General features: G+C 47.0%; 1 protein-coding gene across 3 annotated transcripts in view; it reads right to left on the reverse strand.

Moving 5' to 3' along the window:
- Window positions 1-18,193, reverse strand: part of plekhd1 (pleckstrin homology domain containing, family D (with coiled-coil domains) member 1) — a 94,653-nt gene that overhangs the window by 15,367 nt on the left and 61,093 nt on the right. For all 3 annotated transcript variants that reach the window (XM_059649352.1, XM_059649351.1, XM_059649353.1), the window contains exons 11-12: window positions 12,354-12,498; window positions 2,235-2,387 (exon numbers count right to left, since the gene is read on the reverse strand). In XM_059649352.1, coding sequence (XP_059505335.1) covers window positions 2,235-2,387; window positions 12,354-12,498 — 298 coding nt within the window. The remainder of the gene's footprint in view (window positions 1-2,234; window positions 2,388-12,353; window positions 12,499-18,193) is intronic.

The following is an 18,193-nucleotide window of genomic DNA, read 5'->3' on the forward strand; positions in this document are numbered from 1 at the left end:
CCCTTCAGGTTACTAATCTCTTAGGTTACTAATCGATAATGATATTATCACCATCGCAGCTCCCCGTGCACCCCCTCTCCCACCCCTTCAACCTTCATGCCTTTGCTGGCTGTCCTTTGGGCCCTCTCGCTGACCACCCAAGCCTCTGGTAGCTCTTATTGTTCGGGGCCAGGAATCATCTCTTCCAGAAAAAAAGGGCCTCACCCACAAAACAAGTGGCTCTTGGTACTAAGGCCAATAATACCGAACCTCTCACGCCATCCCCAAAACCGCTCTGGGTGACTGGACAAAACTCACGCCCAGTGGGTGGTGCAAGAGCGTCTCGCTTGGGAATGCCTTACTACTTAAAGTACAGCCGGCATCACCTCCTTGTGTCCGGACTCTGGGAAACCCAAATGGAGTTGGGAGGGCACAGCGGGATTCGGAATGGGACACGGGCAAAGAAAGCTCAGAAAACATCATAGGCAGCAACAGTGTGCTGCGGTTCACTACCAGAGGCTCTGGACTGGACTGAAAATTGCAGGGTTATCTTGAGATAATGGGAACTGCAGATGCTGGAGATTCCAAGATAATAAAATGTGAGGCTGGATGAACACAGCAGGCCAAGCAGCATCTCAGGAGCACAAAAGCTGACGTTTCGGGCCTAGACCCTTCATCAGAGAGGGGGATGGGGGGAGGGAACTGGAATAAATAGGGAGAGAGGGGGAGGCGGACCGAAGATGGAGAGTAAAGAAGATAGGTGGAGAGGGTGTAGGTGGGGAGGTAGGGAGGGGATAGGTCAGTCCAGGGAAGACGGACAGGTCAAGGAGGTGGGATGAGGTTAGTAGGTAGCTGGGGGTGCGGCTTGGGGTGGGAGGAAGGGATGGGTGAGAGGAAGAACCGGTTAGGGAGGCAGAGACAGGTTGGACTGGTTTTGGGATGCAGTGGGTGGGGGGGAAGAGCTGGGCTGGTTGTGTGGTGCAGTGGGGGGAGGGGATGAACTGGGCTGGTTTAGGGATGCAGTGGGGGAAGGGGAGATTTTGAAACTGGTGAAGTCCACATTGATACCATATGGCTGCAGGGTTCCCAGGCGGAATATGAGTTGCTGTTCCTGCAACCTTCGGGTGGCATCATTGTGGCAGTGCAGGAGGCCCATGATGGACATGTCATCAAGAGAATGGGAGGGGGAGTGGAAATGGTTTGCGACTGGGAGGTGCAGTTGTTTGTTGCGAACTGAGCGGAGGTGTTCTGCAAAGCGGTCCCCAAGCCTCCGCTTGGTTTCCCCAATGTAGAGAAAGCCGCACCGGGTACAGTGGATGCAGTATACCACATTGGCAGATGTGCAGGTGAACCTCTGCTTAATGTGGAATGTCATCTTGGGGCCTGGGATGGGGGTGAGGGAGGAGGTGTGGGGACAAGTGTAGCATTTCCTGCGGTTGCAGGGGAAGGTGCCGGGTGTGGTGGGGTTGGAGGGCAGTGTGGAGCGAACAAGGGAGTCACGGAGAGAGTGGTCTCTCCGGAAAGCAGACAGGGGTGGGGATGGAAAAATGTCTTGGGTGGTGGGGTCGGATTGTAAATGGCGGAAGTGTCGGAGGATAATGCGTTGTATCCGGAGGTTGGTAGGGTGGTGTGTGAGAACGAGGGGGATCCTCTTGGGGCGGTTGTGGCGGGGGCGGGGTGTGAGGGATGTGTCGCGGGAAATGCGGGAGACGCGGTCAAGGGCGTTCTCAATCACCGTGGGGGGGAAGTTGCGGTCCTTAAAGAACTTGGACATCTGGGATGTGCGGGAGTGGAATGTCTTATCGTGGGAGCAGATGCGGCGGAGGCGGAGGAATTGGGAATAGGGGATGGAGGGTTATCTTGACCCTGTTGAAGCCCCTGTTTAGACTGCAGTCAGAGCTTTGTGGACAACGGCCACACGACAGGAGGGTTTAACTGATCAGGAGAGCGCGGACTGGGAGCTCCTTTCTCACCAAAACAAGGAAAGCGTCGACGGCACCTCGCGATTCCCGAGGGGGCGAGTGTGAGCTGGGGAGTGCAGGAATCGAGCAAAGGCTCGATTTTTTTCCCCCATTCACCGCTATCCCCTTTACGGGGGTGGTGAGAGAGTGGTTGGGCAGGGGCGGTTGGGGCGCGCCGGGCACACGGAAAAGCACGCAGGTCAGTAGGCAACACTAGGCAAGAGGAAGACAGGTACAGCCCTCCCTCCACAACATGCCACCCCGCTCTCGGGAAACTCTCTTGGGCGTACTTACCGAAGGAGTTCCAGACGGCAGTGGACTTCCTGCGGCGGAACCTGCAACTCTTGATCCTGCGAGCAGCTGCTCTTTGTACGTAGACGGAGTTCTTCATGATGACTGGGAGGTTGGCCTCGATCTCAGCTTTCCTGATGCATTCTTCAAAGAACTCTGCCGGAAGACAAAGGGACAACGTTGAGAGGTGGAACGACACAACGCTGCCACCGCCCTACTCCGTCCTTAACACCCTCACGCAGCCTGCCAGTTTATTATTCCAATATATCAGCTCCCTCCTGCCTTTTCTGCTGTTCCACACGTTCAGCCTGGAGCTTTAAAGGAGTGGCGGCACTGCTGCCTTACCAGCGCCAGGAACCCAAGTTCGATTCCACCCTCAGGCGACTGTTTGGAGTTTGCACGTTCTCCCTGTGTCTGCGTGGGTTTCCTCCACAGTCCCAGGGGATGTGAAGGCAAGGTGGATTAGCCATGCTAAATGTGGGGTCCTCTTTGGAAGGTCGGCGCGGATTTAAATGAGCTCCGAAGGCACGCATCCAAGAGTTATAATACCAGCCACAAGACAGTTGAAATTAATCAACATAATTGCAACTTTGTATGCTTGAATGGCCTCTTTCAGCACTGTGTGGATTCCTACACAGCCATAACTTCATGTGGTTTTAGCAAAAGCAGATTTAAAACAGAAACGAGGAGGAATGACTTCTCTCCAAGGGCATAAATCTGTGGAATTCACTGGCCCCGACGGAGGACGTGGAATAAATTCAAGGAAGATTTTAAACAGGAATGGGTTGAAGGGTTATGGAGAGAGGGGAGGAGAGTGCGTTGGGGTCGAGATTGTCGTAGACAATACCAGGAGACGGAGAGAGAGAGTTCCTCAAGAAAGTAAACCTTTATTTGCAAGCAAAGGCTGTGACAATCAGATGGTGGTTTTCCGATTGCCCCCGACCCTCAGGGTTTGTCATGTTATATATCTTTACAGTTGTCATTCTCCTCTAAGGTTATCAGCATGGCCAATTGTGTCAACTAGGGTTATCTCGCTACAAAAATGCAATAAACCTATTGTGTTAGTTCGCACTATCTCTCTAAAGCTATTAGTCTTCTGAATCATGTCTGCCACAATGGTCTTCTACCTACCCTTAGCCTATTACACTATATCGTTGTGGCCTTCAACATTCACTAAGGAAAGGGACCTTGTTGTGAATGAGAACTTTTGAGGAGCAGGAAAACAGGCTTGAACAGATCGAGATTGAGGAAGTTGATGTGCTGGAAATTTTGGCAAACATTAAGATTGATAAGACCCCAGGGCCAGACCAGATTTGGTCCGGGTTGCTCTGGGAAGCGAAAAAGGAGGTTGCTAAGCCGCTGGCGAAGATCTTTGCTTCCTCACTCTCCATGGCAGTCGTACCGGAAGATTGGAGGGAGGCAAATGTTGTTCCTCTTTTTCAAGAAAGGGAATAGGGAAATCCCTGGAAATTACAGACCAGTCAGTCTTACGTGTGTGGTCAGCAAGGTTTTGGAAAGAATTCTGAGAGATAGGATTTATGACTATTTGGAAAAGCATAGCGTGATTAAAGGGAGTCAGCATGGCTTTGTGAGGGGCAGGTCATGCTTCACAAATCTTATTGAGTTCTTTCAGGAGGCCACGAGACATATTGACAAGGGTCGAGCAGTGGATGTAGTGTACATGGGCTTCAGCAAGGCATTTGATAAGGTTCCCCATGGCAGGCTCATTGTGAAAGTCAGGAGGTATGGGATACAGGGTGATTTGGCTGTCTGGATTCAGAATTGGTTGGCTGACAGGAGGCAGAGAGTGGTTGTAGATGGTAAGTATTCTGCCTGTAGGTCAGTGCTGAGTGGTGTCCCACAGGGCTCTGTTCTTGGGCCTCTGCTCTTTGTAGTTTTTATAAATGACTTGGATGAGGAGGTTGAGGGGTGGGTTAGTATGTTTGCTGATGACACAAAGGTTGGAGGTGCCATTGATAGTATCGAGGGCTATTGCAGGCTTCAGCAAGACATTGACAGTATGCAGAGCTGGGCTGAGAAATGGCAGATGGAGTTCAACCTGGATAAATGCGAAGTGATGCATTTTGGAAAGTCAAACTTAAATGCTGAATATAGGATTAAAGGCAGGATTCTCGGTAGTGTGGAGGAACACCGGGATCTTGGTGTTCAAGTGCATAGCTCCCTCAAAGTTGCCACCTAAGTGGATAAGGTTGTTAAGAAAACATATGGTGTTTTGGCTTTCATTAACAGGGGGTTCGAGTTTAAGAGCTGTGAGGTTATGCTGCAGCTCAACAAAACCCTGGTGAGACCACACTTGGAATATTGTGTCCAGTTCTGGTCGCCCTATTATAGGAAAGATGTGGAGGCTATGGAGAGGGTGCAAAGGAGGTTTACCAGGATGCTGCCTGGACTGGAGGGCTTGTCTTACAAGGAGAGGTTGACTGAGCTCGGACTTTTCTCACTGGAGAGAAGGAGGAAGAGAGGTGACCTGATCAAGGTGTACAAGGTAATGAGAGGCATGGATAGAGACGATAGCCAGAGACTTTTCCCCAAGGCAGGATTGACTGCCACAAGGGGTCATAGTTTTAAGGTGTCAGGAGGAAGGTATAGAGGAGACGTCAGAGGGAGGTTCTTCACCCAGAGAGTTGTGAGCGCATGGAATACGTTGCCAGTAGTAGTCGTGGAAGCAGAGTCATTAGTGACATTTAAGCAACTGCTGGACATGCACCTGGACAGCAGTGAATTGAGGGGAATGTAGGTTAGGTTATTTTATTTTTGGATTAGGATTATTCCACGGCACAACATGGTGGGCCGAAGGGCCTGTACTGTGCTGTACCTTTCTATGTTCTATGTTCTAACATTCACATGATTTAACCACATTATGCCGCCATTGTTTTAACAGCTACGATTACATGATCACGTGATTTAACTATCCTCCTAGTTACACTATGTCACTATTGTTTTAGCAGCTGAAACTACATGGCTAACAGTTGACATTACACAGCTACTTTACCTAATTGCTGGCCTGTGTCCCACCTGATGTTTGATCTATAGTAACATAACACTTAGCTGTTAGTGCCCTTTGATCTATGCTAACACAGCACTCAGCTGTTACTGACCTTTGATCTTTGCTAACATGCTGGTCTGTCACTTTATTTCCCATATATTCATGCTGATATGCTAGCAATTGCTGGGATTTGACATTCTGGTATGTTACTTTATTTTCCATTACTTTATTTTTCATAAGATAAGATCAGCCATGATCCTATTAAATGATGGAGTGGGCTCAAGGGGCTGAATGGCCTACTCCTGTTCCTGGTTCTAGGCCTTGGTGCTTCATGATCCTTAATCACATGGGCTTCCGCCTGCAGTCCTTAATCACAGGGACTCCCATTCCCCAGGGGATTCCATTGGTCAGCCCCGCTCTGACCCAGGCAGGCCCAGGATGAAGCCCAACATCAGTCAAAGGATTCCGCTTTAGCTTGAGGAGCAAAGACATTCTCAAAGTTTGGCTGTTCGTTGGGCTGCTGGCGTCAGTCCAAAGATGTGCAGACTAGTCATGGGAAATTCACTACTCCAGAAAGCAGTGAACAGTGGAACATTTGAGAAAATTTAAGGAGGATATAGACAGATTTTAAATTGGTAATGCGTTTAAGGGCTACAGAGGGAGGAGAGGAAGTTGGAGTTGAGGTCAAGATAAGATCAGCCATGATCCTATTAAATGATGGAATGGACTTGAGGGGCTGAATGGTCCACTCCTGCTCCTGATTATGTAGCATCCAGGGATGTGCAGGTTTAGATACGGAAAATGTGGGGTTTAAGGGGTCTGGGTGGGATGATCTTTGAAGGGTCAGTGTAGATCTGATGGACCGAATGGACTCTTTGTGCACTGTAGGGATTCTACGTTTCTATGATCTGGAATAAGTGACAAAAGGACTGAGATGGGGAGAAATGTCTTCACTCAGAAAGTGGTTAGCCCGTGGAATTCTCTGCCACAGAGAGCAGTTGAGGCTAAAACGTTGAATATTTTCAAGAAGGAGGTCGACCTAGTTCTTGGGATCGAAGGGTATGGGGAGAAAGCAGAAGCAACAGACTGAGTTGGATGATCAGTTAGACGAATGGCACAGCAGGCTTAACAGCCTGGATAGCTTACTTCTGCTCCTATCTTCCATATTTCTGCATAAAGCTTTTCCTTGCTCCTTTGCCAGACATCAGATATCAAGATAATATCATTTCCTAGCAATGAAGCCCAAGCATAGAATCCCATTGGAATTGGACATTGATTTATGAGTGTCAAAAATCACACAAAGGAGAGAGGGCCCACTATCACATTCACTCCTGGGCATTACATACACCCAATCTTCTTAAAAGCATTATGAAAACATCCTATTTTTAAATTAACTCGTGGGATGAGGGCATCTCTGACTGACCAGCACTTATTACCCATCCGTAAATGCCTAGAGGCCATTAAGAGCCAACCACATCAGGTCTGAAGTCATGCATAGCACAGACCAAGTAAAGATGGCAGATTTCCATCCTTAAAGGTCATCAGTGAGCCAGACGGGTTTTTTTCCTGACAGTTGACAATGGATTCGTGGTAATCAAAAGACTCTTAATTCCAGACTTTTATTGAATTCAAATTCCAACATCTGCCCTGGCAGGCTTTGAACCCAGGTCCCCAGAACATTAGCTGATTTTCTGGGATAATACCACTTTTATGGGTCTTCAATAGTAAATAACTTACAGTGGGGTGGGGGGAAAACAGGCCATCCATACTTACAAATCCATTTGGAAAGGTGGCCCTTGGAAACTCAGAGACACTGGCCTTGTCCATGTGGTACATTTATATAGCACCGCTCTGATTCTGCTCACGTCAGCACTGTGCCGTGTCCAAGCTCTCCTTCCTGCGCCCATAACTTACCTCAACTTTCAAAACTGATCACTCAACACTGCCTAAAAACTGGGTCATTCTCACTGAGAAGTACGCTCTAAAGAATTCCGGCCACCACTGGGATGACTCACCTGATCTTTTCTGCATTATGTTGAAGGCCATGTCGTCAGTTCCTGTCATTGCTCCTAGTTCAAGCTGCGGTCTCATGTCTCTCCACCCCCCTATCCTGCTTTCCAAAGCAGGCAGCAATTGGGGTTCAGCAAACGAAGGGTTGCTTGGTGGGCCAGTACAGCCATGATGGGCTGAACAACCTTTGCAGTCACCATAACTGTTCTGCGATTCTCAGCAGAGTGGGGAAGCTCCCTGATACCTTTTTCCAAACATCCTGCAATGCCCTTAGCTCTGCTGCGTCATGAGGGACAGCTTTGCTCAGCAGGAGCCAGTTATTTGCACAGTAAGGAGTAAATCTTCCTGTGCTGCCCAACCTCCCCCCCCACACACCCCTCCCCTGGCCCAAGCTCAACATTACCCCCACCCTGATCCTGGGATGCAGTTATTGAGGTGCACGGTGGCTCAGTGGTTAGCACTGCAGCCTCACAGTGCCAGGGACCCGGGTTCAATTCCACCCTCAGGCAACTGTCTGTGTGGAGTTTGCACATTCTCCCTGTGCCTGCGTGGGTTTCCTCCAGGTGCTCTGGTTTCCTCCCACATTCCAAAGATGTGCAGGCTATGTGGATTGGCCATGCTAAATTGCCCATTGTGTTCGGGGTGTGTGGATTATAGGGGGATGGGTCTGGGTGGGATGCTCTAAGGAGCGGTGTGGACTTGTTGGGCCAAAGGGCCTGTTTCCACACTGTAGGGAATCTAATCTAACCAATAGCAGCTCATGGTAGCCTTCGGGGAGCAGCGCCCTGCCTCCTTATTAGCTCCTGGATATAAGCCATTACTGTTGAGTAGGGGCTAGCAGGAATGCCTGAGACCAGGTAGAACAAGTAACTAGATGATTATTGCGGGTGTGCACTGGACTGGTATCTTGCTTTGGGGAATATGTAACTTATGAATGGCTCTCTCATACATTAGAGTTGATCTTTCTCTGAACCTTCTCTCCAGCTGTAAGACGATATTCTGAATTCTGCCCATACTTATGTAAGGTACAATTTGTCTGGATAGCATGCAAAACAATACCTTTTACTGCACCTCGGTACAGGTGACAATTATAAATCAAGCCAAATTCCAGCTGATCATCAACAATTCCAAAGACTAACGGTAGGAGTGTTTGCCATTGGAATTGTGTGATGTGTTCCCCTTTCTCACTTACTCTCTGTTTCAAGCCTTTGTTAAACTCCCAGGGGTTAAAAACATGAGTGTTATTCCAGTTCACACACCACAAACTCCAAGCCCACTGATTTGTTGCGTACTCTCATGCTTGAAGGATTATAGACAGAAAGCAAGAAACCTCGTGTCAGTTAGCCTAGCATCTGTCATTGGCAAAATACTATAGCCCCAACATTAAGAAAGACACAACATAAATTGAGAAATCTTAACACAATCAAATAGTCAACTCTCTGGAGCCTGTTCAGGAAGAATTTCACAGGTTTTATGAAAGGGAAATCATGTTTAACAAGATTCCTAGCATTCTTTGAGAACATATCATACAATCCCTACAGTGTAGAAACTAGCCCTTCAGCACAACAACCCTCAAAGCACCCCAACCAGACCCATTACCATTTCCCTGTAACCCATTGACTCATCCCTGAACACTACAGACAATTTAGCATGGCCAATCCACTTAGCCTGCGCATCTTTGGACTGTGGGAGGAAACCAGAGCACCCAGAGGAAACCCACGCAGGCACAGGGAGAATGTGCAAACTCCACATAGACAGGCATCTGAAGGTAGAATTTAACCTGAGCCCTTCGTGCTGTGTGGCAGCAGTGCTAACCACTGAGCCACTGTGCCACCGTATAGCAAGCAGAGTTGATAAGGGGTAGCCTGTCGATGTAGCAAACTTGGATTTCCAGATATGTTCAATAAGGTGCCACCTAAAATGTTATTGCACAAGACAGAAGCTTGCAGTGTTGGTGGTGGGTAAAGTATTAGCATGGATTGAGGATTGGTTGATGCACAGAAGACTGAGAATCAGGATTAACAAGTCTTTTTCAGGTTGGAAAGATATAACTAGTAGAGTGCCACAATGGTGAGTCTCAGGGCCTCAATTATTTACCACAGCAAACTTTTTATTATCCGGCATCCATAGGACCAGAAGTGTGCTAGTTGATCAAATATTCCAGATAATCAAGAGGTCCATATAATCAAAGTAAAAACACATGCTAATTAATAGAAACATAATGCAGGGGGTATACACATCACTATTATACTTTATTTATAGCATCAATCACTTAAATAATAATGCAACTCTGTCTTAAATAAAACTTACCAGCAGAGAGCCTTCTCAATCACTTGACTACTCAGACATCGTGAAGACTGCAGTATTTGAGATGAAATTGACTCGAAATTGAATCAACTGCTGATATTTCACGTGGCTATTTGATTAAACAACAAGTACATTCATATTGAGGTAAATAATTTTTTTTTAAAAACTACAATAATTGGGCAGAATGGTACAGTAAACCCTTGGTATTTGAAGAGCATTATTTTCACTGGTTAATCAAGAGTGCCAGTTAAACAAAGTTTGCTGTGTTCATAGTAATGACTTGGAGGAAGGAGCAGAACATAACAAATTCAAATTTACTGATGATACAAAAATAGGTGGGAGGGCATGTTGTGATGAGGACATAAAGAATCTGCAAGGGGATATAAACAGGTTGAGTGGGTGGGCAAGGACATGGAAGATGGAGTTTAAAGTAGGAAAGTATGGTGTCATGTATTTTGGTCACAGGTATCAAATGGCAGACTATTATTTACAGGCAGAGACTCCAAGAAAGTATAGTGCAGAGGGATCTGGGTGCTCTTGTGCATAAAATATAAAATTTTAGCATGGAGATGCAGCAAGGAACTAAGAAGGCAAATGGAATTTGACCATTATTGCTAAAGTGGTTGAAGTTTAAAAACAGGGAAACCCTGTTACAACTGTTGAGTGCTGGTGAGGCTGCACCTGGAATACTGTGTAGTTTTAATCCCTGTATTTAAGAAAGGATATACTGCAATTGGAGGTGGTCCAAAAGGGAGTCACTAGGTTCATTCCTGGTTTGAAGGAGTTGACTTAAATTTATTTACTAGGGTTTAGGAGAATGAGTGGTATCTTATAAAAACATCCACAATTCTGAGAAGACTTGAAAGAGTGGATGCAAAGAAGATGTTTCTACTTGCGAGAGAATCTTGAAATTACACACCATGGGCAGCATGGTTGGCTCGGTGAATAGCACTGATGCCTCACAGCACCAGGGACCTGATTTGATTCCAGCCTTGGACAACTGCCTGCTTTCACATTCTCCCTGAGTCTGCGTGGGTTTCCTCTGGGTGCTCCAGTTTCTTCCCACAGTCAAAAAGATGTGCAGGCTAAGTGTCATGCTAACTTGCCTGTAGTGTCCAGGATATGTAGGCAAATGGGTTAGCCAAGGGACATACAGGCATACAGGGATAGGCTAGGGGGTTGGTTTGGCTGGGGTGCTCTTTGGATGGTCAGTGTGGGCCAAACGGTCTGCTCCCACTCTGTAGGGATTCTATGATTCTAAAGGACAGTTAGAGAATAGAGACACGTTCATTTAAACTGAAATGGGAGGAAATTTCTTTTCCAAGGGGATGGCAAATGTCTGGAAATCTCTATCCCAAAGAGTTGTGGAAGCCAGTGGAAGTGTTTAAAGCAGAGGCGTGGATAGATTTTGGAAATATCGGGGAGGTGAGGGCTATGAGGAGCTGGTTATAAAGAGGCGAGGATCTGGAGCAGGTCAGCCAATGAGTGGTGGGGTCATTGGCCAATTGAGGGCCAGAATGACCTCTTCCTGTTCCTATTTCTTATGTCATTCTGTCAGCCAGCTCAGCAGCTTCAAATGAACTAAATGTTCATTGGTTTGACTCTGTTGGCAGTGTGTTAATTTCCGGGTTATACGGCTCTCATTGCGCTAAGGCAAGCTTTTCCAAGCTGTAGGTGGTCTTCTCTCTGTCTCTTTTGTAGCCCTTGGCCTGTTGAGAGAGTTGGGTTCCATACACCTAAACATGCCCTGGGTTCAGCACCAAGGAGTCTTCTAGATGAACCCGCACTCCACCCATGGTAACACCACGTCTTGGTCTTAATAAGACAGTGTGTGGGAATGCACTTGCATGTCAGGATATTGGGAGAGGAGTGGTGAGTTTTGGGGAAATCATAATTGAAGGGGAGGAAAGTGGAGAGAAATAGAATGCCTAGACTGTCTGAATGATCTTCTTCTGAAAATAAAAGACTGAATACCAGGTACTCCCTAAAAATATTCGCAACCACTCCCCTGCTGGCCTCACACCATTCACCATATGTTTTACATTGACCTGTACTGACCCCAGCCTCAATTCTTGAAACTATTGCCTTTGCTTTTAACATTCAAACATGGGCTCATCCACTCTTCATTTTGCTAACTGCCTCCAACCCTACAGACTCACAGAAATGGTGGTCCTCCAATCCTGGTGTCTGTCCAGTCACTCATGTCCCTTCATCCCACCGCTGGTGGCCGTGTTTTCAGTGCCTGAGTTTGAAAACATTCAAATTCCCTCCCTTAATCTCTCCGTCTCTCCCTTTCTTCTTCTTTGAGATGCTCCCTTAAGACTTACCGCTGACTAAGTGCTTGGTCACCAGTCCTAACGTTTCCTGGCCAACATTTACATCCACTCCAACAGATCATCTGCTTGTCCGTCACATCACTGCCATGGGATCTTGCTGTGTATGAGCTGCTGCCACGTTCCCAATGACTCTGATTCATTGAGGAGCCACAAAGTCACAAACAGTGCTAGGCAAATGCAAGTCCTTTCTTGACATGGCTCGCTATGAATTTTGTTGGATAAATTTTGGCCAGGAGACTGGAGAATACCAACCTGCTCTTCTTGCAATGGCCATGGCATCCCTGGCGTCCATTGGGTGAGATGAGGCAGGACCTCTGTGTGATGCCCAATACAAAATAAGAAGGCAGCTCCAACAGTGCAGTACTTCCTCAGTGCCGTGCGGGAGTGCCAGTCTAATTCCTCACCCCGTAACTGCCCCTCAGCTGATAGTCATCTTTTGGCAGTAGCATCACTATCACTTACTTCTTAACTCGCCCACGTCTCCTTTCATTCGCTCATTTTTCTCCACTGTACGTTCAGCCGAGCTCAGGCCCTGCTCCAGCCTCTGCAAAGCTTCCTCTGCCTCTTGCAGTCTACGTTCCAGTTCTGCACGGGATTTAATCTCCTCCTAGCAGAGGGGTGAAAGGAAGAAAAGGTCAACTTTTGTAAGAAAGAGCTGGTGACATCTGGGGCCCAAAACAATCCATCTTTCTGTCACTTCGTCCTATGCCTGACTCTTCCTCAGTTGATCCTCTTAGTTTTGACTCACCTGTCACTCAGCACTGCAGTGGCAAACCCATGTTACAGTTATCAGCAACAAAATCCCAAAGACAAACTCTGGGCAGTTCCCTCAATACTGCCTGCATCCCAGGCACAACACTCCTCCACAAGTGAGCTGCTACTTTCCACTCTGCTGACTTGTTTCTGTTCCACCGTGCTCCCTGTATCCCGACAGCTTTGCATTTTACTGACCCCACACTGTGAAAGTCCATCATTGCTCCCTTCTCCCTCTGAAACTTGGCTGCCTGCTGTTAGCCCAGCTAAAATTGCACAGATATTCCTCTAGTTGCTCAAGGATTGGGTGTGGCTTTTCCCAGGTTGTGTGACCGCAGGCTACTCAGCTGCATGGGGCATCAGGGCACATAGAATCATACGGTGTTCACACAGTCCGGAAGTACAGATCACAGCCAGGCATAGCCTGAACAAGTGTGTAATCTCGGGGATTCTGGTATAGTGTGGCATCTCAGCGCAAAGGGAAGAGATGCTTCTCCCCACCCCCAACATTTTTGTTGATTCATAGTTTGTAAAGTTTTTTTAACAGGATAAATTGAACATGAGGATCGGGAACCCAGCACAAAGCATAGGAAAACCAGATTGCAGGGACAATTGCTCACCAGGAATTGGAATATCACAGTGGAGCCTGTCAGATAGGAGCTTGTGCTGAGCAGTGAGCAATAAAAGTAAAAATAGAATTTCATCCTGGACAGGGGGAAACAGTGAGGTGATTGGCTGCTTAGGAACCAGCTTCAGGGAATGACAGAGTAGTACAGAGTGGGAAACAGAGTGCACTTTTGTGGTTTGTAGTTTGGAACGAAGACAGACAGTGTGAGAAATCTGATTTGGTGAGTATTGGGTGAGGTTGAATAAATTGCTCCTAGTTTTATCATTTGTAGTCGGTAACGCTCACAATGGCAGGAGAGCTTGGCCCTGTGGAATGCTCCTCCTGCAGTAAGTGGGGAATCAGGGGCACTCCCAGTCTCCCGTTGGAGTGCCTGCAGCTGTGATGGAGCTCACTACGGAGCATCCCTGAAGCTGAGAACATCATGGAAAAGCACATTTTGGGAGCTAGTCATGCCACCAGTAAGGACTACACAGACAGAGAAGAGTTAAGTGACCACCAGGAAGACTAGTAATTGTGAGCAGGCAGCTCAGGAGTCGACTATGACCATCTCCTTCTCAAAACGACAGACCAAGTTGGGGGCGGGGGGGGGGTGGTAGGCATTGGTGTCTTGGGGGAAGTTGTGTTTGTTCTACCCAGTAGGGGAGGACAAAGACTGTGAGAGCTTCAGTGATAGGGCACTCAATTGCAAGGGGAACTGACAGGGGACTCTGTGGTGGCAAATGAGACTCTCAAATGCCATGTTGCCTACCTGATGCCAGGGCCAGGAATGTCTCAGAGTGGCATTCTGATGAGGGATGGTGAACAGCCAGCAGGTCATGGTCAGAGTTGGTGCCAATGATATAGGTAAGAAAAGAAATTATGTCCTGCAACAGGAGTTTAGAAAGCTGGGTAGTAGACTAAAGAGGTAAGCAACTGAGGTTGTAATCTCTGAATTACTCAACTAGACTCACTGCATAAAGACAGTGGCTACAAGAGCAGGTCAGAAGCTAGGAATAATCCTTCTGATTCCTCAAAGCCTGTCCACAAGTCAGGAGTGTGATGGAATACTCCCCACTTGCCTGGATGAGTGCAGTCCCAACAGCACTCAAGAAGCTTTACGCCATCCAGGACAAAGCAGCCCGCTTGACTGGCACTACATCCACAAGCATTCACTCTCTCCACCACTGACGCTCAGTAGAAACCGTGTGTACAAGATGCACTGCAGAAATTCGCCAAAGATCCTCAGACAGCACCTTTCAAACACATGACCACTTCCATTTAGAAGGACAAGTGCAGCAGTTACATGGGAATACCACCCCCTGCAAGATCCCCCTCCAAACTACTCACCATCCTGACTTGGAAATATATCACCATCCCTTCACTGTTGCTGGGTCAAAATCCTGGAATTCCCTCCCTGCTGGAATTGTGGGCCAATCCACAGAAGGTAGACTGCTGTGGTTCAAAAAGGCAGCTCACCACCACCTTCCCAAGGGAAACTAGGGACGGGCAAGAAATGCTGTGCCCTACCAGCGATGCCCACATCCCACAAAATGCATAAATAAAATAAAAATTACTGTTGAGCTGTGTGCCACTGAGTGCACTGTAGATCAGATGAAGGCGTGGCTAAAGGGATGGTGTAGAAAGGAGACCTTTCGACTTTAGGATTGTTGGAACACTTTCCCGGGGTAGGTGGGACCTGTACACGCTGGACAGATTGTACCTAAACTGGAGTGGGTCCAGTACCCCTGATGGGAGTTTTGCATGGGTAAGTTTTAAACTGATCTGTCAGGAGAATGGAGAACAGACGTAAGTCAGGAGCAATGCTCAATCAGATATAGAAGGAGTACTAGGATACTCCAGTAGATGAAGAAGAATAAGGCACATGGGAGGCCCAGAAAGTTAAAATGTATCTATTTTAATGCAAGGAGTCTGACTGGCAAGGTGGATGAACTTACAATTGATCAGCTCGTGGGAATATGATGTTGTTGCAATCACTGAGACATGGTTGAAGGAAGGACAGGACTGGCAGCTCAACATTCCTGGGTATATAAGTTTCAGGGATGATGGGTGGATGTAGGAGAGGTGGGAACATTGCATTATTGATAAAGGAAACCATCACTGCATAAATGAAGGAGGATGTGTCAGAAGGATCTTCAAATGAGGCCATCTGGGTAGAGCTTAGGGGCAATCACTTTGCTGGAATTATACTACAGGCCTCCCAACAGTCAGAAGGAGATAGACAGGATCATAGAATCTCTGAAGTGTGGAATCAGGCCATTTGGCCTAACAAGTCTGCCCCGCTCCTCTGAAGAGCATCCTACACAGACCAATTCCCCTACCCTTTCCCTGTAACCCTGCATTTCCATCGCAAACGCACCTAATTTACACATCCCTAACACTATTGGGCAATTTAGTATGGTCAATCCACCTAACCTGCACATCTTTGGCCTATAGGACAAAACCTGAGAACCAGAGGAAACCCACACAGATAGTCACCCAAGGCTGGAATTGAACTGCGGTCCCTAGCACTGTGAGGCAGCAGTGCTAGCCACGAAGCCAACATGCTGCCCCTTATAAGTTTGTAAGAAGCAGATATGTAGGCAAATCACAGATAGGTTTCAGAGGAATAGGATTTCAGTATCAAGGATTTTGTTAACATCAGGGGCAGGACGGTGGCTCAGTGGTTAGCACTGCAGCCTCACAGTGCCAGGGACCCGGGTTCAAATCCAGCCTTGGGCAACTGTCTGTGTGGAGTTTGCACATTTCTCCCCATGTCTGCATGGGTTTTCTCCAGGTGCTCCAGTTTCCTCCCACAGTCCAAAGATGTGCAGGCTAGGTGGATTAGCCATGCGAAATTGCCCAAAGTGTTCAGGGGTGTGTGGTTTATAGGGGCATGGGTCTGGGTGGGATGCTGTAAGGGGCAGTGTGGGCTTGTTGGGCCAAAGGGCCTGTTTCCACACTGTAGGGAATCTAATCTAATCAAGTGGGATTACCTTAATGTGAAAAGATTAGACAGGATGGAATTTTAAAATTGCATCCAAGAAAGCTTTTTGTGCCAGTACAGAGACATACCTACTAGAGGTGGAGCTGTGTTAGACCCAATCCTAGGAAATCGAGAGTTTGAACTATCAGTGGACAAACATACTGGGGATAGTGACAATACTCTGTAATAAATTGGAGGGAGGCCAATTTCAATATCATTAGGCAGGATCTGACAAACATGGTCTGGGAGCAGCTACTTGCAGGTAAGTCTAAATCTAGAAAGTGGGAGTTTTGAAAAAGTAGTAACATAGTGAGGGCCAAGCATGATCCTCTAAGATTGAAAGGCAAGGACAGCAAGCCCAAGGATATCGAGAATTCGATGATGAGAAAGAAATAAAGCATACATCAGGTACAGAGCATTAAAAACAGGGGAGGCTCTTCAAAAGTATAGTGTTTGTAGAGCGGGCTCAAAAAATGGAATTCAGAGAGCAAAAAGTGTTAACAAAATCTTTGGTGGATGGAATTAAGAAAAGCCCCAAAGCATTTTAAGAGCAAGAGGGTTACCAGGGAATGAGTGGAACCTATTGGAGACCAAAGGAGCAACCTTTATGTGGACCGAGAGGATTTGGTTGAGGTCTTCAATGAATGTTTCTCTTATGTATTCACAGAGGAGAAAGACATTGTAGCCATTTCAGTGAGGTTTTAGAACATATTAAAGATCAATATTAGATATCATACATTGGATGTCATATGGGTTGTTGTTTGCTATTGGAGATTATTGTGGAGAGAGGGGATCTGACAATTACTGCTAGGGCCTGTCATATCCCCTGCTTTGTCTCCTTCAACAGCCTGGGACAGATATCATCTGGGATTGCAGATCTATCCACTTTTAAGGCTGCTGAGACCATCTCTCTCTCTGTTAATTTCTCTGAAAATTTCACAGTCCTCCATCCTGACGTCTACAACTGCATCATCCTTTGCGTTGGAAGTATTCATTGAAGATCATCCCAATGTTTTCTGTGGCCATGCACATATTACCTCTGCCAATGGATCCTATCTTTCCCTATTAGTCTCTTACTTTTTACGTGTTTAAAGAACACCTTTGGGTTTCCACCATTCTTTTCCATCCAATGCTTTCTCATGCATCTTCTTAATGTTCCTAATTTCATTTTTAAGTCCTCGTCTGCACTTTTAATTTTTTCCCGCCTTTTTTGTACTCCTGTAGGAACCTAGTCATACTGAAACATCTGTATCTGCCATAAGCCTCTCATTTTTCTCTTTAAGCTTAACCTTTCTCCCATGGTATCCAGCATTCTCCGGTCTTGGTCTCAACCTTTATTGTTATGGGAATATACTCATGCTGAACTCTGCTATTTTCTCCTTAGGGAATGCCTCTTGCTACTCGAGACAGTTTTATCCGCTAATAGTGACACTTAAGCCAAACTGTATCTTAACGGAGTAAAATTAACCACTCCTCAGTTTGGAATTTTTGTTCCTGGCCCATTCTTTTCCCTGTCCGTAACCACCCTGAATCTAACTGAGTTATGGTCAGTATCTGCTGTTCTCCTGATAGACAGTAAGAACTGCCAAAGCTGGAGTCAGAGATAACACAATGTGGAGCTGGAGGAACACAGCAGGCCAGGCAGCATCAGAGGATCAGGAAAGCTGACGTTTTGGGTCAGGACCCTTCTTCAGAAATGGGGGATGTGGAGGGGAGATCTGTAATAAATAAATAGAGGACAGGTGGAGCTGAGGAAGCTAGGTGGGATGGTGGTAGGTGGGTGCAGGTAGGCAGTGGTGGGGATTGGTCAGTGAGGTGGAAGGAATGGAGGATAGTTAGGAGAGAAGGTGGACAGGTTGTGTCAGATCAAGGAGGCGGGGATGAGAGCGGGTGCTGGATATGGAATGATGCCGGGCGTGGGGTGATTTTAAAGCTAGTGAATTCCATATTTAGGCCATC

Source organism: Stegostoma tigrinum, chromosome 10 (assembly GCF_030684315.1).
Source record: "Stegostoma tigrinum isolate sSteTig4 chromosome 10, sSteTig4.hap1, whole genome shotgun sequence".
NCBI classification, from domain to species: Eukaryota; Metazoa; Chordata; class Chondrichthyes; order Orectolobiformes; family Stegostomatidae; genus Stegostoma; species Stegostoma tigrinum.